Source organism: Equus przewalskii, chromosome 32 (assembly GCF_037783145.1).
Source record: "Equus przewalskii isolate Varuska chromosome 32, EquPr2, whole genome shotgun sequence".
Taxonomy (NCBI): Eukaryota; Metazoa; Chordata; class Mammalia; order Perissodactyla; family Equidae; genus Equus; species Equus przewalskii.
The window spans coordinates 1,107,890-1,130,190 of record NC_091862.1 but is presented as its reverse complement, the minus strand read 5'-3'; the positions used below and the strand labels follow the sequence as shown (position 1 = coordinate 1,130,190).

General features: G+C 40.4%; 1 protein-coding gene across 27 annotated transcripts in view; it reads right to left on the bottom strand.

Annotated features, from left to right (window-relative positions):
- The window catches only part of WDR27 (WD repeat domain 27), a 213,997-nt gene that overhangs the window by 109,318 nt on the left and 82,378 nt on the right, over positions 1 to 22,301 (bottom strand). For 23 of the 27 annotated variants that reach the window (XR_011535545.1, XR_011535543.1, XR_011535546.1 and 20 more), the window contains one exon: positions 15,911 to 16,009. The exons of 2 other annotated variants lie outside the window; for them this stretch is intronic. Coding sequence is in view for 9 of the 25 variants with exons in the window: in XM_070603052.1 (XP_070459153.1) it covers positions 15,911 to 16,009 (99 nt within the window). In the remaining 16 variants the exon portion in view is untranslated. Of the gene's footprint in view, positions 1 to 14,138; positions 15,780 to 15,910; positions 16,010 to 22,301 lie in introns of those variants that run through there. 2 more of the 27 variants (XR_011535558.1, XM_070603048.1) reach the window with 1 other exon arrangement.

Genomic DNA, 22,301 nt, shown 5'->3' with positions numbered 1-22,301 from the left:
CCCACGTCTCCGTAACAAGTAAGACGTGGTCTTCGCTTTCGCATCGGCCTCAGGTCCTGTGCATTTCAATCCCTTTCTTCCAGCTGCCATCTGGGTCCTCACCGATGGTACTTGTGACTTCTCTCTTTTCTTCTCACACATCTCCTTGGGGTAATAGTACTGGGCTCAGTGCTCCAGAATATGGGATCTGAGATCAGCTCAACAGAATGCAAATCTTAGCTTATCCATTTAGCAACTGTATGGATTTGTTCAAGCATTTTCACTTATTCATGCCTCAATTTCTCTATCTGTAATATAAAGATAATTAAGTACCCACTTCTTAAGGAGGTCATGATTAAATAAATAAAGCACTTAGAATAGTGACTGTTACACAGTAAATACCCAATACGTACAAGTAAATGTTTAAATTGAACTCAAACTATTTTGTCTTTGGCTACAAATAAGAAATTAGGCATGGGCATGTAGCGAAGAAAAGAAACTCTCAATGACCCACTTTAGCCCAGTGTGCAGGAAGGTTGCCATGTGACTTGACAGGAAAACATACATGGCATCAGAGGCAAATCAAAACTGAGAGTTGATGCCTTATGGCTTTGAAGCCAGGCAAAGACGGGCTTGATACTGGCTCTGTCGCTTATCAGATATCAGACCTGGGTCAGTTTGCCCCTATAATCTTCAGTTACCTATCTAGCACATACAGTAATCATGAACATTGCTTCATTGTATACTGTATAATATATATATTTCATATATGTATATTTTATATAATATGAAATAAAGAATATATATATATATACATATAGATACAAAAAACCCACACACACGCGTGCACACAGAGTTCCACACTCTAACAATCCCCTTAGTGGAGAAGAAAGCTATTTGAGAATCACAGAGATCACATAATTCAACAAGCTCATTTTACAGATAAGAAAACAAAGCCTCAAAAGGTTTGGAGAGAAATTACATGGCAAATACATAGGATTTTATCCTTATTATTTAAATCTCTTTAAGAGATAACTAACTGTTTAAACAAAATTAATAATAACATAATGTGGAATTTATAATATACAGAAAAGTAAAAGGCATGGCAATAATAGCATAAAGGCCTGGAGAGAAGAAACAAAAGTTTACTATTGTAAGGTCCTTACACTGTAGATAAAGTAGTGTAACATCACTTAAAGGTGGACTTTCATAAATTAAAGATGTATGCCATAAACCATAAAGCAACTTCAAACGAACAAAGCAAGCAGTTACACCTAAAAGTGATAAAATAGAAGTACCAAAAATATCCAATTGACCCAAAAGAAGGCAGGAAAAAAGGAAACAAACATCAGATTGGCAAATAGAAAACAAATCAGTAAGATGAGAGTCTTAAACATAACCATATCAATATTCACATTAAATTTAAATGGCCTAAACACACCAATTAAAAGGCAGAGATAGTCAAATTGAATAAAAGAGCAAGACAAAACTAAATATCACCTACAAGAAATGCACTTCAATTATAAAGACCCAAACAAGTTAAAAGGAAAAGAATTTTAAAAAAATACTATCCTAACACTAATCAAAAGACAGCTGAGCGCTATCCCTGATGGCCTAGTGGTTAAAGTTCAGTGCACTTGGCAACAGATGTTAGCTCAGGGAGAATCTTTCCCAGCAAAAAAAAAAGAACCTGAAAAAAAAAAAAGAAAGCTAGAGTGGCTATATTAATCTTAAAGTATACTTCACAGAAAACACATACACAAAGAACACCATTTAATAATAGTAAAGGGGTCTATTCATCAAGAGGACATAATAATCCTAAACCTAATAACGGAGCTTCAAAATACAGAAGCAAAAACTGATAGAATTATAAGGAAAAAGGGAAATCTTTGACAATTATAGTCAAAGATTTCAATACCACCCTCGATAGTTAATAGAACAAATAGACAGACAACTAACAAGGACATAGGGGATTTGAAGAACACCGTTAGCCTCCTTGACTTAATGGATATTTACAGAACACTCTATCATCCACAGCAGAATACATCCTTTCAAGTGAACACAGAACACGAAACAAAGTTCAATAAATTCAAATCATGCAAAGTATGTTTTCTGACCAAATGGAGTTAAATTAGAAATCAATAAAAGAGAGATCTCTGGGAAGTCCCCAAATATTTGGAAACAGAAAAGCACACTTTGAGATAACCCATGAACCAATGAAGAAATTGAAAGGAAAATTAGAAAGTATTTTGAACTAAAGGACCATGAAAAGATAACATATTAGAATTGGGAAGATGCTGCTAAAGCAGTACATTGAGGGGAATTCACAGCACTGAACTGTGCTGTGAATATATTAGGATACTTCAGAAAAGAAAGAAGACTGTCTCCAGGACAGTAGGTATATCCCACAACCATCCAGGGAAATAAGCAGGTCAGGTCACTCCACTTGCAACTCAGGCTATGCACAGTCTGCAGTCCATGGGGTGGATGGCGCTCACAAAGGGAAGTGCTAAGGCACCAGTGGACGTTGGGCAGATCCGTTGCAGAATGGAAGACTGGACGTGGGGAAGTTTGGAGACTAGAAACCCGTAAGGAGATGTCTATACAATCTGCTAGGAGTGAAATGAGGAGCAGAGAGAAAGGTAGAGAAGAAATGAGAAGGGATTTGGTAATTGACCGAATTATATCCGAGGGCAAGTGAACACGGTGGTGATGGAGAACAAGAACACAGCCTAACTGCCAGGTCCCAGCTTCGGCTACTGGGTGGACGGCAGTCAAATGACCAAATGAGGCAGCAGCCGGGCTACAGGCCCTGGGCATGAAATACTTTGTCTGGACTTGGAATATGGGGCCCGAAGTGCTGCAGGGCTTTCGGGTGGAAACGCCCAGCAACAAATGGAGTCTGGGTCTGGAGAAGGTAAGTTGAGGCATTTGGCAAAGGCTCGGAGACAGCAATTTGAGGTGAGGGAAACACGACAAATTCCGAGGAAGCACATAGAGTGAGAAAAGAATAAAGAACCTGTGCTCAGAGTGGAAGTGCTCACCCTGGCACCCTGGAAGCCTCGCACCCCGGGCACCCCACGCCCATGACCAGGACCGAGTTAATCTGTCTCGGGAGAGTTGGGGGCAGTGGCACTGCCTGTGATTCCGAGGTGCAGCCAAGGTGGAGAATCACGGATCCCAAGAGAGAGGAAGTGGATTCAATTTCAAAAAACAGAAACAAAGTCAAAAAAGTGATGGCTGAGCCACGTGAGAGTAGTAGGGGGTGGTCACAGGTCTGACGGGAGCACATACTTTTCATGAACAGTGATTCCGGACACTTCCGATGTTCAACTGTACCGAGTCAGACTGAACTGGCTTCTATTTCAAGAACGCGCCTCTGCCAACATCCATACATCTCTAGCTAACCAAAGGTTATTTTCCACCAAAAATGTCAATTAAAATGTAATTTTTTTTAAATGTTGTAATCGAGAGCAAAAGGAGTACGTACGGATCTATTCTTTCACAAGAGATAAAAAGACAGGAGAAGCTGCTCAAAGAGTTAGGCGTAGTAGCGAAAATCTTTTTGCCCTTCAACATAATTTTTAAGGACTGAGTTTAAACAAAATAGATTATTTTCCTATTTTAAAATTTAAAATCCAAACCATGAGGGTAAGAAAACGTATTTCCCAAGTTCATAGTTTGGCTTAACTTTATGATCTCTGGATCCACATTTGAAGGAATTTAAAGGAATTCTCCTGCCAAGTTGGGGGCTGGAGGGGGCGGACTGGAGGAAGATTTAATAGGGAGAGCATCACATTTCTGAAACACTTCAGAAGAGCCAGGCCCAGCACCAAAAACTGCACGTCCGTGACATGACTGAACCTTCTCAGCAAGAGGGCAACGTCTTATTGTAAAGGCTGTTGGGGATCTCTTGTTTTTGGCTCCCAGGGCCTATTTCTCTCCATCACTGCGCCCTGAGACTTGCGGGTGATTAGCCCTTCCCATTCTGGGAAGTATTGGTGGGCTCCACGAGCAGGGGCTGAGACACCCGGACAAGAGGCCAAACAGCAGAGAGAGGCCCCTCCGCCCAGTTCCGGCCGGGTCGCCCCAGTGCAGAGAGGCAGAGGCGTCAGACGCAGCCCAGACAGTTACACACCTGCTCTCCTGCCTGAACTGCGACACGGAGGACTCGGCTGGAACCCACTTGTCCTGGGCGAGGCCTCGACCAGATTCTTCCAGCTTCCGGAAGCTTCCCGTGGCTCCTGCCTCCCAGCCTGTGGAACACCCTGGTCTCTGCCTGTTTCCTAAGCTGCTTCTCTGGCCCTGACGCCAATCCTGTGAGCTCTTGGTATGCTTCTGGTAAGTGAATAAATCCGCCTCCTCTCACTGAGTTAGCCAGAGTCGACACCATCGCACACAGCCGAAGGTGCAGAAGCCAGGGTTCCGGCAGAAGGACAGCTTCAAGGTTGCACACATGTCCAAGTCCACCTGTGTCATATCCAGAGTCCATGCTTTCCCCTCCTATCTACCTAAACATTGTACGTTTTGAGTATTTCCAGCAAAAAAAATCACAGACATATGAATGAATGGTAGCCTGTTTCAAATCCATGTTTAAAAGAAAAGATAGAAGGAAAAGCGATTCTCTCAGATCCTGCCTTCACTAAAGCAACGATCCAGAAGATTTGCTATATTTAGAGAAAATAAAGCCAATTTTATTCAGCCCCACTGAGCTTAATATATCATCCGACATTCTAGGAGACCATAGATCTGGGAGATAGATTGTCACGGTGCTTAAACAGCACTGTATTTGTCCTGACACATTGTGCCAGTCAGCAGCCGAGAACTGGCAGAGAAACCTAAGTGCTCCCTTCCAGTGAACGAAATGCTGACACTCTCCTGTGTTCTTGCCTAGATTTAAAGCCAATTCCTAATGAAAAGTCCAATTTTTATTTTTGGTAAAATTTTATACCAAGATGAAACTTTATGCTCAATCAATCATGAGAAGGCTGAATTTTAGTATTAGGCTCGACATAATATTCAAAGTCAGAAACACTGAAGTAAATTGGTACTCTGCTCCAAATACAAATGCTGCCCACTCTGCTCTAGTATTTGTTCAATATTTCAAGGGGATTGTTAAATCTCATCTACTAAAAACACCTCTACTAGATATTAAAAGTCTATAGTGTATTATTTACTCCTTCCTTACTTTAAACAGTGGAGAAAATGTTTCCATTCACAGCACGTGTTCATTAATTGCAGGAATGCTGGAAAGTTCTGGGTACACACACAGAGAAGCCACTTTACTTCCTGTAGTTGACCGGCTCCTAAAGAGTTGAGTGTTAAGAAATGAGTTTATAGGGGCCAGACTGGTGGTATGGTGGTTGAGTTTGCACGCTCCGCTTCAGCGACCCAGGGTTCACGGGTTTGGATCCCGCGACTTCCCTGCTCTTGTCTCTCAGAAGCGATCCCGGGGATTTTCATAAATCAAAAGTAGGGCTTTATTAAGTGGCGCTATTATTTACACTACAAATTGCTTCTTTTCATTACATAATTGATGAAAGGGGTCCTTTTAATATATAATCAGTAACAGATGAACAAAACTGGGTAATTGAAGAAAAATTGATAATAAAAGCAAAAATTGAACTCATAATATTGGCTAATGAGAAAATGGTACTTGGTTTACAAACTCATTTCTTTTCTTTTTTTTTTTTTTGGTGAGGAAGATTGTCACTCAGCAAACATCTGTGCCCATCTTCCTATATTTTGCATGTGGGATGCTGCCACAGCATGGCTTTGACGGGGATCAGGGCAGGCCATCCTGACACGCTCCACTCTAGTACATGGATTATTTCGAATCGAAGACAATAAAGGCTTAGAAGGCTCAGAATAAATGTCCTCAGGAAGGACATTTGACTGTCCCCCAAACTGCCTAAAAGAATTTAACACAGAAGGCCTGTTCCAGGAAGGTGCCAATACCATAAGGTAGCTATAGGATAATGTAAAATAGTGATAGAAAGGCACCAACAAGCCCATTTTTGGCCCAGCAAAACTTGTTTAATGAACATTTGCATTTCCATCTCCATGTGAATTGTCTTCCTCCCCTCTGAAATCCCACACCATTACCCACGACACCCTCCTTTGCCTTTAGTTGAAAGTGAATTTAAGGTGGCAGCTGGGGCCAGATGGTGGAGTTGACCAGTTTTCTTGGGTTTCTCCCATGTAGACATGTTATTAAACTTAGTTTGATTTTCTCCTGCTGACCTGCCTTTTTAATTGTTTGACCAGCCATCGGAACCTTAGGGAGAAGGAAGGGGGAATTCTCCCTCTCCCCCCACAGCTTGATGAGCGGTATGTAGAAATCCAGGAGTGAGTGGCCACAGAGTAGGGCATCCTGACAAGGTGACTGTCGGGGAGGACAGAGAATGTTTCTATTCTGGTACCACAAAGCATATAAACCAGCTTAGGAGGAACGCTTCTTGGCCGATGTAAACTTCCCAATGAGGTGAGGTGTTAATCAGGTTCTCCAGAGAAACAGAACCACTAGGATAGATATAGATATCTTCATTTTTTTTTTGAGGAAGATTGGCCCTGATCTAACATCTGTTGCCAATCTTCCTTTTTTCTTTTTCCTCCCCAAAGCCCAGCACATGGTTGTATATCCTAGTTGTAGGTCCTTCTAGTTCTTCTGCCTGGGACACCACCTCAGCATGGCTTGATGAGCGGTGTGTAGGTCTGTGCCGGGGATCTGAACCCACAAACCCCGGGCTGCCAAAGCAGCACACGAACTTAACGGCTTGGCCATGGGGCCGGCCCCAGATATAGATCTCTATAAGAGAAGCATTATAAGAATTGGCTCACGAGGTTACAGAAGCCGAGACATACCATGATCTGCTGTCTGCAAGCTGGAGACCTGGGAAAGCCAGTGACGTGATTCAGTCCACATCCAGATGCCTGGTGGGGCGGCTGGGGAGGCGGGGGGATGCTCTAAGCCCTGGTCTGAGTCTGAAAGCCTAGAATCAGGAGCTCTGGTGTCCAAGGGCAGAAGAAGATGGGCAGCCCAGCTCAGATAGAGACAGAGGGAATTCTTCTTCTTTTGCCTTGTTTTCTATTCAGGCCCCCAAGGGCCTGCGTGACACCCACTCACACTGGTGAGGGCCATCTTAATCAGTCCACTGATTCAAATGCCAACCTCTTCTGGAAACATCCTCACAGACAAAACCCACAAATAATGTTTTGGCAGCCATCTGGGCGTCCCTTAGCCCCATCAAGTCAACACACAGAATTAACCATCACAGGAGATACCCTTAAGCGCTCTCTAAGTAGTTTTATTTCTTATGGAGATTTCCAGGCTAAAATGGAACCACACCAATAGGGCGTCCCTAACACTCCCCAACCAAAAAAAAAAAAAAAAAATGAAAATTATAACATGACAAACAAGCACCAGGCAGAGACAGTTGATTGTAAAAATCTGGAAGATATTTTTCAATAACCGCAAGACTAAGGGAGAGAGATTGAGAAACAAATTTTGGCCTACACATGTGCCACCCTCTGAAACAATGCAATTGTCCTGGGCAGGAAGGAATTTTAGGGAGCTCCTCCACCCCGAAAGCCACATGGCTGACTTGGCTTAGAAACATCACAACACTGGGGAGCAGATCCTGCTTTTTTAGGGTGTTCCAAGGACCTCCTCCCCAGTCAGCACCATTTTCTATATCAATTTTGAGGCCAGAACGCCAATAGTAAGCTGGGCAGCTTGAAAAAGAGAAGTCAAAACGGTGGACCACTCTATTCCAGGAGACGTGACCACACAAATTATGGAAGGGAGGGTCAAATAAGATCGCAGAGCACAGAGTAAAGATGGAAGCACACACCTAAAATCTACTCAAATCAGTAGAGATGTGAGGCTGTGAGAGATAAAATGCATGTCATAGGAGCGACGGTGGAAAACATTCTCATAATGCTGAAGAAGGGAAAAGAGACCTTAAAATGATCATTTTCTCCTCTCCAAGAAAATAAGATCAAGATGGGCAATGATAAAGATCCAACTTTTCAACAATGCATATTCCGGAACTGGAAATAAAAACGGAATAATGATTTTACGGTCTTTATGAATTCATGGATCCGTGCAATAATTGACAGCGGCTGAACTGATTTTTTCAATATTTATGCTTAGCTGTTTTATTTAGAGATTTCAAACCTTGTTAAAAAAGCCAAATTGAGAGACAACATCTTTTCCTTCACTTCATGTCTCACATCCATGCAAAATGCTTCACTGTGGAATGTGGCACCATAACGAGTATAAGTCACAGGATTGTGATGTGACGGGAGTTTAAAACAGAGCAATGTGCATGGGACAGCTTGGCGGGGAGGGGGCTGTTTCTTGGGGCGGCGGGGGGATTTCTTCTTAGAGCATTCCCAGGAGGAAGACCCCTTCTACGCAAAGACCTTGTGGCTCCCTCTCTCGTCAACACAGCACACAGTGAAAACAATTCCACAGAGAAACTATCAAAGGCAGAACGACCAGAGATGCAAACCCCGGGCTAAGAACCCACCGGCCGCAGAGCTGTAAGACTACAGCAATATGGGTTTTTGTTGCAAAAAAAGGTGCTTTCGTACACAGGAAAATGACTTGTGGTTTATTTTGATTTTTTTTTTAATTATCACTCAGTTTACTAGAGCTTCAAATTTTAAAACCTAGTTTCCTTAAATTTTTAATTCAACTTAATATCTTACTCATACTTAGAAATCTAGTACATTTTAACAATATCCTGCCAAGTGGCCTTTGAGTCACATGAAATCCACTCACGATGAACGGGATTAAAATCTCTGAAGCAAGGAGTTAAATTTACAACTTAATTATGTTAACATTGTCAAGATTCGTTTCAAATTGAATATATTACATTTTCTTGAATACCTTAATGACAAAAATTTAAAAAGCAAAATGTTCCCAAATTCTGAATTCTCAAAAATGAAATAAACTTATAAATATGATGAATCTCGAGTCCTCTTAAAAATCCAAATGCTGATCACAAACTTAGTAAAATTTTCTTATTTTTCTCAACTAAAAAGTCACAAGTCTAAAGTTAATTCGATTTCAAATTAGAGTGAGATATTTTAATATACCCAAACCTTTAAAACATTATAAATATCTTAAATATAATTATTCTCAGATTATTCCTAAATGCATAAAAGTCTATTAATACTGTAGTTTGATGCACCTCATCAGCTCTAGTACGTTGGGCTTACATTCCAGGGGAGCTAGAACATACCAGCCTGACCAGTAGGTGCGTCCTTTCTATAATTGCAATGACCCTTGGAGGCGGGCGTGTAACACTGACGTCCAGGCAACGCCTTTCCCTAGTTCTTCTGCCTTGTTTGCAGGCAGCTAATTTCTTCCTCCTCTTGGTGGGACTTCGCCTGTACTTAGCCCTCTGAAGGCATGTTAATGTCATCCCACGTTGCTGAGAAAACATTTGAGGTCCTTCCATCTGGTATTTCACGGTCATGTGCAATTTTTTGTGACCTCCTTCCACTTTACCACCTGACTGAATGCAGCTTCCTTCTCACCCACTCCTTTGGTCTACCGGGGTCACAGTGCACCCACAGAGATTCAGCACATCTCTCGTGGGTTTTTCTGGTTCTGCCATCAAAGTCATGGCCATGAGGAAACCATAGGTAGGGCCTCTGGTGTCCGTGGGGGGTGGGGGGAAGCCTTCCACAGAAGTCATCAGGTAAGGACCAGGTAGCTAAAAACTGAGCTTTGAACATGGACTAAAACGGAAATGAAAAGTAGAAATCTCAACACAGACGCGAGTACCCGAGATCACAGGGGGCGCCAGAAGGAGAACACAGGTCAGAAACAGCGCCTTCTCCTCACAGCTCTGGAAGCGCGCTCTGCAGCAAGGAGGTAAGACCACCCACAGGTTGAACTTGATACCTCATTGTCCAGAAATGCTTTTAGCAAATCATACTCTTCTCTTTATGACATGCAAGGGTACTCATTCTCCACTAATCCTTTCTGTTATCTTTAAAACATTAGGAATTGCGTCTCCATAAGGTAGGACACTTGGACCAGGAGCAGTGTCTACATGACAATGATGGTCAGAACAGGCCGAGCCAGCAAAGCTAGCATCTCACCCGTCACCTTCCCAGCAAAGCTCACCTCATGCCCGTTCCTTGTTGTGCCAGACCATCACGAGAGCAGCTTATCTGAATGACAGGTATTTAGAAGAAAACAGCATAATCTTACTCCTGAACTTACAAATCTAACCTGATAGAATGATCACAAATATTTATTTAATTTAAAAACCAAGAAAAATAACACTTTTTCCAGATACAGACTTAGGTTATTTTTTCTTGGCAGAGTTAAACCATAATGCTCAAAGTAATATGGCCTAATTAAAACAGATGGATTTAAATTTCATCCTCAGATGCTTTAGTAAGTAAAATTTTATTAAAAATTTGACAAAAGATAATTTGGGGGAGATTACTGGATATTTCAAAGTTCCTAGAAGGTAACAATACTATCTTTGTATTTTTATTTGTATAATGACCCCTACAGATTAATTCTAATGACCCTCCAAAAATCAAAGTTTTAAGAATTAAAGTGAATGGCAATTGGCCCAACTCTTAACTCTATTAATTCAAACCGCCCAGCAGAAAAAGAGATGCTCATCCAGGCCTACTTATGTTCTTCCTCATTCAACATTCAGCATTCTTTCAAAAATCATAACACACACCCAAAAGGGGGCAGGGAAACCAACTGTCAAGAGACAAAACAATCAACAGAGCCAGACTCAAAAAGGATTCAGATATTGGCACTGTCATCCAGGGAATCTAAAAATTACAATAATATGTTAAAGTTTCTACTGTAATTTCATCACAGAGGGAAGTCTTTGAAGAGAAAAACTTTTCTAGACCTGGAGTAATTAGCAGAAATCAAAGCTCTGTACTTGAAAGAGAAAAGAACGAAATAAAAAGCAAAACCTAATCTAAGAAAAACACTTACTATAAATACAAAGGAGAAAATGTTCATTTTAAATAAAAGCTAGAGCAATCAATAAGCAAAATATTGGGTCCAAAAGATAAAGATATGAAGGATATAAAAAAGCAATTTAAAAATGGAAAACTCAAATAGCTAACAGCCTATAAAATAATGCACAATCTCCATAGTATTCAAAAAAGACAAATTAAAACAATGAGGTACTGTTTCTTGATAATGAACTTAACAAAGATAATCCAACTGTTAATAGTCAAAGCTCGTAAGGAAACCAACCATGGGAAACACTTTGAGAATCATTTGTCTATATAAGAACCCTTTCAAAGTTTTTTGCTTTTATACCCAGTAATGCTACTTTTAATGACCTATCTTGAGAATAAACCCAGATACAGAAAATGATGTATACTCAAAGATGTACATCAAAACATTACTTATAATAAAAAAATATCAAAAAAAAATCTAAATGTCCACTATAAAGTATCACTACCTTAATGGAAAATAAGAAGTTTTCAATTTTCCATTTCTTTCCTTTTTCCTTATCTTTCCCCAGGCCTGCGTGCTGGCCAGCCTGAGGAGCAAGAAGAGCCATCGCATTATCCTGCACGCTTTCCATATTTACTCCTGTTTTCTTCTCCTGCCAGGATACTTTGTGTTGCAGCCTAAACCACACCATAAGCCCTGGACTTGGAATGCATACGTCTGCCTTCATCTAGGTCGCATCTCTTTGCATAAACTATTCGAGATCTCCCACGTTTCTACTTTGTATTCCAGGGTAACATTACTGGCATGGTCTAAACGCAACCCAGTAAAGCTGGAAAGACCAAAGCAAAACTTTCTATAATAAATCCCACACGATACAGAAATGGAAAATGGAAAAAATAAAGCCAACACAACCACTACCAATAAGAAAGAGCTTTTATACTGTCTTATATAAATGCTCTTATTTCATTAATTATTATATCATTGACACAAGATAAAACTGATGATTGGGATATTATCATAAGATAAATTTGATAAGATAAGGTAAAGTTATATTTGTGACTCTTTGTTATACATTCCAACACATTTTATCTTCCTGTGGAGCAGCTTTCCTCCATGGTAACCGACAGTCTTCCTAAACTTTGTTCCTGAATTTCTCACATAAATAGTAGATCCCTTTCTCTAGCCCACACTTCAAACCCAGGAACGCATCGGTTTACATCACTGTCTTCCTTCCTTTTGTGCATCTCTGGGTCGAGATACCTCGAATCTCTTTTGCTACAAATAACGGTCTTGCTTGGCTACAATCTCAGCCAGGATCGCCTAACAATGAAGCTTCTTGGGTTTGCTTCCCCACCCTAAACAGTTAAACATCTAAACAGATCAATCTTATGACAGATGTACAAATGTCCTCTGCATGGCCAACAAGCCCAATTTGACAACATACCTTTGAAGCCACGCTTCACCAGCCCCATGTGGTGCACAGCTGCATTTCCTGGCAGGACGTGGAGGAGCATCGTAATCTCCCCTCAGAGTCTGAGCCATCCAGCTGAGGCTGTGCTCCCTTGTGAGCTATTAGGATTCCTTGCTCATTTTCAGAGACCTTCTCTTAGCCACATGCGTTGTTAGAATAATTTCATTAGTACAAGTACAATCTTCTTCCAAAAGACTCACAAGTCTTATTTTAACAATTGAGCAATAACAGTGATGAGAAACACTACTTTTTAAGCCATATCTATTAACTTATTCTGATGAGCTCAAAACTTTAATTTTTGAAAGGGGATATTATCCTTCTCAATTAAAACTTATTATAACAAAAAAAAACTAGTCATGTAATCTGTCTCCTGCCTTTCCAAGAGTTATGCCATGTCCCTGGAATAAAGTCAGTTATCACCTCATCTGCACCATGCCACCTACTGTGAATCAGAGCTCCTAAATTAAATCATGTAAGCTCCATGTCATCTTGCCAGCCGTGAAACAGAGAAACTAAAGCCTACTTTGCTGGATTTTCATGAAAACTGCCTTAAATGAGGTTGTAAATTTAGAGAGCATGGAAGGGCACCCAGCACTCAGTAAGTGTGCAGTACACGAGTTTGCTCTCCCCAGCACTTCCTCTCAGTCCAGCACCCACAACCAGCCATGACTCAGCACAATCAGCCATGACCCAGCACAACCAACCATGACCCAGTATAACCAACCATGACCCAGCACAACCAGCCATGACTCAGCACAACCAGCCATGACCCAGCACAAACAACCATGACCCAGTACAACCAGCCATGACTCAGCACAATCAGCCATGACCCAGCACAACCAGCCATGACCCAGCACAACCAGCCACCATGAAGCGGCTGGGGTTGACCATACAACCAGGAAATAAAGAGCTTGAAGGATAATAGCCTGTCTGAGCAAGCATGTATTCAGATCCAGAGAAGTCACCTAAAATTCATGAGATGAAGAAAAATCATAAGAAAGTAGAGAAAGGGATGGAGGAGGGAGGGCAGCCATTTCAGGAGAAGTATTAAATCTGCTAGATTCAGAGGAATAAGACTCCACGTACCTATCCCACTTATCTGTGAAGCGTAACTTTTACTCATGGTAGGATATCTATGGTATTACTTGTTTTGTCTCCTTTTGTGGAGAAAAGGGAACATTTACAAGGTGTCTCCCATAAGCCCATCACTTTGCACGTGTTTATCCTCCTGACCCTCCCAGCAGGTAAGTATCATCATCCAGAGACGCAGAAACCTAATCAATGTTGAAGTCAACAATCTGGACCTCCTCTGTTGGTACAGGAGGGACCCAAATCTGTGGGCTCTGATCGCCTGTTCTCCCTGCCTATGCAAAGCCATCCTCTATGCCAAAACATGCATTTTACATGTTAAGACGCCTGCACTGGAACTCAGAAGGGTCTTTTTCTACAAATAAAAATTTCAAATTATTGTTTTGATGTGCCGTTTAATAGATTTTTTTTTTTAAACAAAGGCTTGAGTTGGGTATTTTGTTCTACGGACACAATTTCAAGCAACATTAGCTGTAAGGTGCACTAGTGGTTTAATAAAACAGAGAAGACTCTACCTTACAAAGGAGAAATAAGGATTCCGAAGTTCACTCTGATTTCCAAAATGTTAGTGAAGGGATAACATGTATCTTCAAATCAAACAAATATTGTGCCAAAAAACAATGACTTCTGAACATATCTTGAAGATATGTTTATTGAAGAAATATTGCTATTTCACAGACTTCTTTCTGATACCCATGATCAGAAAAAATGCCTACTGTAAAACTTTTGGAACAACAAGAATTTTTGTTAGGAATTTTTATATACAAAGATAACGGCATTGGATTACTTTACCATCATTTCTAAAATTTAATAGCATTTTACAAAAATAAAGGGTGGTAGAACGTATCAATGTTTGAAAATGTTTATTCCTGTTCTAGGTGGCTTCTTGGTTTCCTGAGATGACGAACCACAACACAGACTTCTCACACTGTGTCTTCTTTAACGATCCCTCATCAAGAATCAATGTTCATGAGAAGTACTACTCGCTCCTTTTTCCTCCCTTTCTTTCTCATAAGTATATTCAGACCATATTTTCTTTTAATCATAAAAATAATCTCAATGGCAATAGACACCTACAGAACGTTTTTTAATTGAAACTTTTCAAGTATTCAAAGAAGTTCTTCAGTTCAATTTTGCTAAAAGATATTTTGATGCCAACAATGAATTTTCAATATTCCACCTCTAAATCACTACGCCCAGTGCCCTGCCACACACCTTACTGGTCCTTGACGTTGCTCTTATATTCTGACTCCCTTTCATTTGTGACCATTTGTCAGTCTCACAGAAGTGTGTTATTCAAAGGATTCAAAAAGGAATCCAATAATTTCAAAAAATACACTAAAAAGATTCAGAATAGGTAATGGTAATACATATTATTAATTAGGAAAAGCAGGTACACGACAGTATATGTCGCATCACCTTATTTTTGGGATAAGTAAAACATAATCATATGTACATCTCAATATTGTTTATAACAAGGAAGAAAATTTTAAAGCTGAATACCCATCAAGAGTAGACCAAAAAGCTAAATTAGGGTCAACTATGGAAGAGGGTGTCATGAAGACTTCAAGTGACACTGATGGAAGCTAGTCAATGACATGACAAGCTTTGCTCATTCATTTTTTCAACATTTAATACAAATGGAAAGTAAACTATGTACCAGACACCATACCATGCCCCAGATTGCAACAATCCACCGTTAGTGAAAAAGAGCAGGTCAACAAAACAGCATCCACTGAGCACACACCCACATATCAGCCTAAAACACACAATCACACAATAATGTTAGTCTCTGTATCAAAGCTTCAAACTTAAATGGAAAAAATGAAATCGATATTCCCGAATACTAAAGTTTCATTGATATTTCAGAGTTTTGACATTTTTTTACAAAGCATCGCCCTCTGCATGTTAATACAAGACCACTCACTTTTCTGTATCACTGATTTGCAGCTGACGTCATTTTTTTTCATCTTTTCTCCTAATTAAGAAAGTTTCTTTAAATTTTGTGGCCCTCTTTCTCCATCCAAATTCTTTTCACGAGAATCTTCAAAATCCTTTTCTTACTCGCTCTCTCCCTTTCTTCCTTCAATCTGAACCACAGTGTCCGTATCCGTGCTACATATTCCCATCTTTGTCCGTGGGTATTTCTACATTTTTCAATATTTGAGGGAGCACAGACTTGCCTCAGCACTGAAGGACAAATACTTCCATTGTCAAAGAAAACACGCCAAATTTCTCCTTCTCCCCAATAAAGGTCTATTTCCTAAGTTCATCTCCCTACGTAGACAATGAAAACTGGTATTTAATCTTAAATATCATAAAATTCCACCAAAATAAATTCTGACAGATACAAGAACTATGATGTGAGACCTGCAGGGACCAGATGTGCTTACACAGCAAGGCCGTACCTGTGGGGCGGACGGGTTGAAGGCCACTGCCGTGACTGTGTCCGTGTGTCCTGCCAGCCTGTGAGAAAAGGTGCTGGAGCCCATTTCATACACGTACACCTGAAAGACAGAACAGCCGGGTGTCCTATGTCGAAAGAGTCAATAATCAACCATCAGTTATGCAAAGCAGAAGGATATTCGAATGGCTAATCAACCATCATGGCAGCAATGAAATAAGGGACAAAACGCCATCTGCATCACGGAAGGAAATTTATGAAATATGCATTTCTTATCTTTTATCAGAATTTTTATCATCTTAATGAATTTTTGTCACACTTTCTAGCCTATCAGAAGCCTCCACAACACCTTGTGAACAGTTTTAAATATACGCTCATTTTGATGTCTAACGTTAAGGAAGGAGTACAGATTTTGTATTCCAACCTTAACTGGAAGTCCCAAATTGAGTGAAAAAGTGATATTTTATTGTCCTTTCCCATACTCTTGAGAAAGAACAGTCTATACTTTGCTTCCTACCAATCAGCTTGGAATTTGAGGAATTCAAATATCTAGAATTTTTTCCATAGCTGTTAATAACATTAACATATATAATGTTATTTTATATAAAAGTATATATAGTTTTATAAAAAGTATATAAAAAGATATCTGTATCTATCTCTATATATTTATCTAGAGTTGCCATCAAATACTTCATTTTAGGGACAAGACCTGGAATCAGGGTACCATCCAGATGTGACATAAGAGAAGGGAGAACCATTCTAATTATTAAGTATCAAAATGTGCAAACAAGTATTTTCTGCCACTCTACTGGTAATAAAGAGAAATGCCACGTTATAGCAGGAACAAGACCTCAAAGGTGATTCTTTTTCCCACACACAAAAAATATATTTTCATGTACAAATGAGTCCTTCAAATTTACACCTTCCAAATGACTCTGTCGTTGGCTAAACGGTGGTTTTGAAATAAAGTCTACAAATAGATGTTTTACATATTTTGAAGTAAAACGGAGAAATAGAAAGTCTGCCTTTTCTTCTTCTGGCCCAAACGTGTTTATCTGAAAAGCACACATTAACTTAACTCTAAAATGTCTCATGCAGCGACTGGCACAAGGTCTGAAGACTTGAGAATGAATTTAAAAGGTTCCCAGAGGAGACTGATGCTGCTGGCCCAGGGGACCCCACTTTGAGAACCACAGGCCAGACAGCACATCGCTGTCTACACAACATTTCACAACTGTCACAGAAATCACTTACAGCAACTGGTCAAGGTATGTGCACTTGAAATTCTTAGCATACCCATATTTTTACTGAGGAAACCATGACATATAGAGAATGTTTCTAGCACAGCCATCAAGTGTCGATACTGAGACTCTCAACTGATTTTCTGACTTAAACTCTTGCTTTGTATCTTGCTGGCTGCCAAGGACAACCTTTCCTGAAGGATTCAGGACACCTTCAAAGTCCCTCTGGTCTCACAGGTGTTTTAGAACTGTCTTGGCCACATCACTATCTTCTCTTCAGGACGGACTGACTGAGTGGTGCTATAATGAATTTTGGAGGGTTTCTCAGGATTCGAGGCTCCCCTCTTGTCTGCTGTTTAGATTAAGTGGATAAGGGAAATTATTATGACCACGACTGTTTTGCATCTATTATATACAATACAGAAGTTAATAATAATAGCAAACACCTACGGGACACTAAGCTTTATATTGATTTCCTCATGTAATCCTCTCTACAGCCCTATGAAGAAGACACTAGCACTGTCCCAAATCTACAGACAAGGAAACCAGGGCGTGGGGTCAGCAGTCTTCCCAGGTCACACAGCTACGGGAGTCGGAAGCCAGGCTGGGATCCACAGCTGCCTTATGTCAGAGTCTGAATTCACCACTACACTGTGCTAGCCTTTGCCTCGATCAGCATGTTTCCCATCATTTATCAGCTCTATTTCATCATTTGTCACTTTTGTGTGCACACGTGTGTGCGCCAAACATTTGGTGCTAATTTGTTCAAATGGTCCGGCCGCTTTGGACACCTGTTCGGCAGCTTCCAGTAAAGTTAAACGCACACGCATCTTCAGGTCGGAAGGCTCCCTCCTCTGCATTGACCCGGGAGAAATGGAAACAGATGTCCACACAAAGACTCGTACAAAACTATTCGCAACAACTTTATTCAAAAAAGTTAAACATACAACTACTTTATCACCTATGTAATAATCATAATTTTTGGAGGAATATATTGCAAATTATTACACACACACACACACACACACACACCACCACCACCACATCCCTCTAGATCCCAAGCTACTGAGAGAAAGGAGAAATGGATTTCTAATCACCACTGACACCTTCACAATGCAGCTCGGAGGCACTGAAAAGTATCATTATCTACTGAAAAGTGACACCACGCTCCAAGAAGCAGATGCTATGGGGACATGACTCCGAGTTTAAGGTGACAACCAGGTCTGCAGCTGTTACGTGCTCAGGAAGCAGGAACAAGGCCAGCATCTGAGATGACTTGACATCTGTTTGACTCACGCTGTAGAAGAATAGCTCAAACTGTGAAAGCGGGTTGAATCCACCCAGAACACACGAGAGGAGGAAGAAGAGTGAGAGCAGAAGCAGACAGAGGCAGAAGGAGAACCATGGGAAGGAGAATCAGTGAGAGCAAAGGATTCCCAGAAATCAGAAACGGCCAGGGAAGAGAAGCCAGAAGCTTAGGTAATTGGGCTGACACGGCAATTTTTTAGGAAGTAGCTTCAACATAACATGTGACAGAAATCCAATTACAAGGGTAAGTTACGTGCAAGGTGAAGGCTTAAGTTAATATTTTTAGACTCCAGGGAACTTACTTATAGGCTGATGGGAAATGGATTGAGAATGAAGAAGCACCAGAGAAAGTTTTCTGATGTAACAGCATCCCGGACAAGTGAGGGAGGATGGGCTGAAGGCAAGGTGCAGAGGCAGCTGCTCCCTCCTTCCTCCCAGACAGACCAAGGGGCAAAGTGCAGACAGACAGCTGTCGAGGGTGACAGGTGGAAAGAAGGTCTGAAAATCAGAGGCAGTGTTTGAAGTTCGAGGGCTTTATTTTTTCTTTTCAAATCAACTTCTATTATATGATTATCTCTTGTTGAAAAGTCCTTCCTGAGACCCGTTATGTTTTCACCTAATTCTAAGTGGGAATTAACATTGGCTTGTATTTGCATGAAATCTCAAAACACACAAAAAGGGACACCACGATACTGTGAAAGAAGTCTAGGTAAGAATTATTTAAGACACAGGCTTTTATTTTCTATATGAAAATGGTATTAAATGAAATACATGTTTTCATGCAGAAGGTTCTTGAGTCAAATGAATCTTTATGGTCATGACAAACTTTAAACACGAAAACAGCAGTCTGCAGCCCCAAATATCAGGAATATTTTATTAGACACACATTTGTCATGAGCTGTACTTGCACCCAATGGCAATGACCAACCTGAAAGGCCATGACGTACCTCATATACTATGATGGAAAATTTGGGAATAACTTTGCAAATGGTTCAATTTCATTACAATCCGTGTGGAGAACAAAATGTCTTAATTAGAGGTTAGAACAGTTGTTTAATTCATGAAGCAAATTCTCCCCATGGAAGAGAAATAAGCTGTAGCTAAAACGTACTAAGAAACTCCAAATAAAACCTGTTTAAAGTAAATCCTACTCCAAAACTAAATTAATAAGCCTGAGAAAGGGGCAAGAAAAAAGGGAGCAATATATTTTCTGCCAAAAGATGAGGATGTGGCACAAATCACACGGGTGCTGGAATAAATAATGCTTTACTGTTCAAAAATATTTTCACAAAGATTGTAAGGGACTGAATGTACTATTGAAAAAGATAAATGTTTTGCAAACAGGCCTAGACCGGTTCATTGGGACTATTTTGTAATTCTGTTGAACTGTATCCTCAAAGATGAAGTTTCTTTCATTGTTTTGTCTCACAGAGTTCTAACACGTGTCCATCATTTCCCTGCACCCAAATTATCCCCACAGAAGAAACGGGAAAAAGAACTGCAAACAGAATTCTGTATTTCTGAAACTTCATAATAGTAGCGAAATTGTCCACGGGGGATCAACCATCATATATGGTCACTTATTTTTTAAAATATTTGCAGAAATCACATTTCTCATAACTGTGTACATTTCTTCAGATCATTGAAGCTTTAGTTCACAAAAAAATAAACTTTTCGCAAAAGACCAAAATGTTCAAGATTTAATACAGACCCTTACACCAAGAAACACCTACTTCCCATAGGAAGCAAAGACGTCCTTAGAAAGTCCCTAATTTTGCCATGCCAAGTCATTTGGCCACCACCTAATGGACAACTGGATGTTAATGGTGTTGCTCTGGGTCCCCTCAGGTTTGGAGGCAGACACACACTGTTCCTCTGGTCAACCTCCATCAAGGTCTGAGACAGGAACTCTGGCAAACTCCAGGGTACACTCTGCCCTTCTTGCTGCCACTTCCTCTCGCAAAGACAGAGCCCAGTGGATCACTGTATGGCAATGACCGCTGGGTGAACCACTAGTCTCATACACCTAGGGCAGCAGCAGCTTGAATAGCCCTGAAATAAATCCTTGTCAACTTTATTTCTAATAACAACCTGATCTTTTTCAGCTTCTTTGGACCTACAGTCCATTATATAACTAGTCATCTTGAAGTATCCACTAGTTCATTCATTCATCTTGATTTCTTTGAAAATATGGTCACACAGTACAGATCAGGGCAGAGGGATCTGGCAAGAGCAGCTTATACCAACCCATACCTTTAGCATTATCCTGATAAAGTCATTACAATGTGACAATAGCTTTCTATATAGTAAGGTTCAACCACATGTATTAAATGCAGCTACAAACATGTTATTTCATTTTACCCCTCCAGTAGACATCACAGCGCACTGGTACAGAGGAAAACACTAAAGGTCAGAGAACAGTGGTTCCCACATTCACAGAGCAGAACCAGGATGCAAACACAGCCTTTCTCTAACCTGACAATGCTCTCCGTCAGCACACAGGCACTGTCCTCCAGGAGGCCTGCAGCCAAGGGGAGGGGCTCGCGCACCGGTGAGTCAAGATCACCTGTGTCCAGTTCCGTTTCCAACATCTGTGCTCGGCTTTCCATTTTGAAAAACTCAAATATGCACAAAAGTATGGAGCCTTATAGAATGAGTCCCACAAATTCCTAACCCAAATACAACATTATCAAGATTTTGCTATACTTGCTTCAACTACCATAGCTTTTTTATTTTCTTTTTCCTTTTAGTTTTTGTGGTGGAAGAAATGTGAAGTATTTTGAAGCAAATTGCAAAGATGATGTCCTACATATTCTGTACGTATCTCTAAAAATATGGACATTTTAAACATAACTGTACTGCCATTTTGACACCTAAGTGAAATAGAAACAATTCCTTGATATCTAATACCCAGTCATAACAATTTCCTAATGTTTTCTAATGTCTTTCTACAGTTATTTTGAGTAAATCAAGATCTATACGTTGTTGTTATATATCTTTCTCTCATTTATATTTTGGAGCAATTCTTTCTCTCCCTGCCTTTTTTTTTTCATGCCATAGACTTGAAGAAACTGGCTCTGTGTCCTAAAGAATGTTCCATATTCAGGATTTGTCTTTTTGCTTCCTTGTGATGTCTTTCCACTTATTCCATTAGCCTACATATTTGCTGTAAACCAGAGATTACCTAGAAAGACTCAATTAGGCTCAGGTTCAACATTTTTTTTACAAGAATACTTTATGGTGAATGTTAATATGCGCACTGCATGATGGCATTAGGAATGAACACCGTATCTAAACTGTGGTGCACTTACTGATGCTCACATTGGCCAGAAGGTTCAGAATGGGTCAGCATGATGATCCCTGGGAGAGTTGCCTGTCAACCTATTTTTAAACTGTAGTAAGAGCAGTTAATGTGAGATCTACTTTCTTAACAAATGTTTAAGCATATGATATAATATTGTTAACCCTACAGGCACAATGACGTACAGCAGATCTATAGACTTATTCGTCCTGCATAACAGAAGCTCTGGACCTTGTGACCAACACCTCCCATTGGCCCCTGGCCTTAGGCCGGGGCAACCACCGTTCCACTCTCTGCTTCTACGACTGTGACGATTTTAGATTCCTCATGTATGCGGAACCACATAGCATTCATCCTCCTGTGACTGACATATTTCATTTAGCATAACGTCCTCCAGGTTCATCCATGTTGTCGCAAATGGCAGGATTTCCTTCTTTTTTTAAGGCTGAACAACACCCCATTGTGTGTATAGATCTCATTTTCTGTACGTAGTCATCCATCAATAAACATTTGGGTTGTTCCCACATCTTTGCTATTGAGAATAA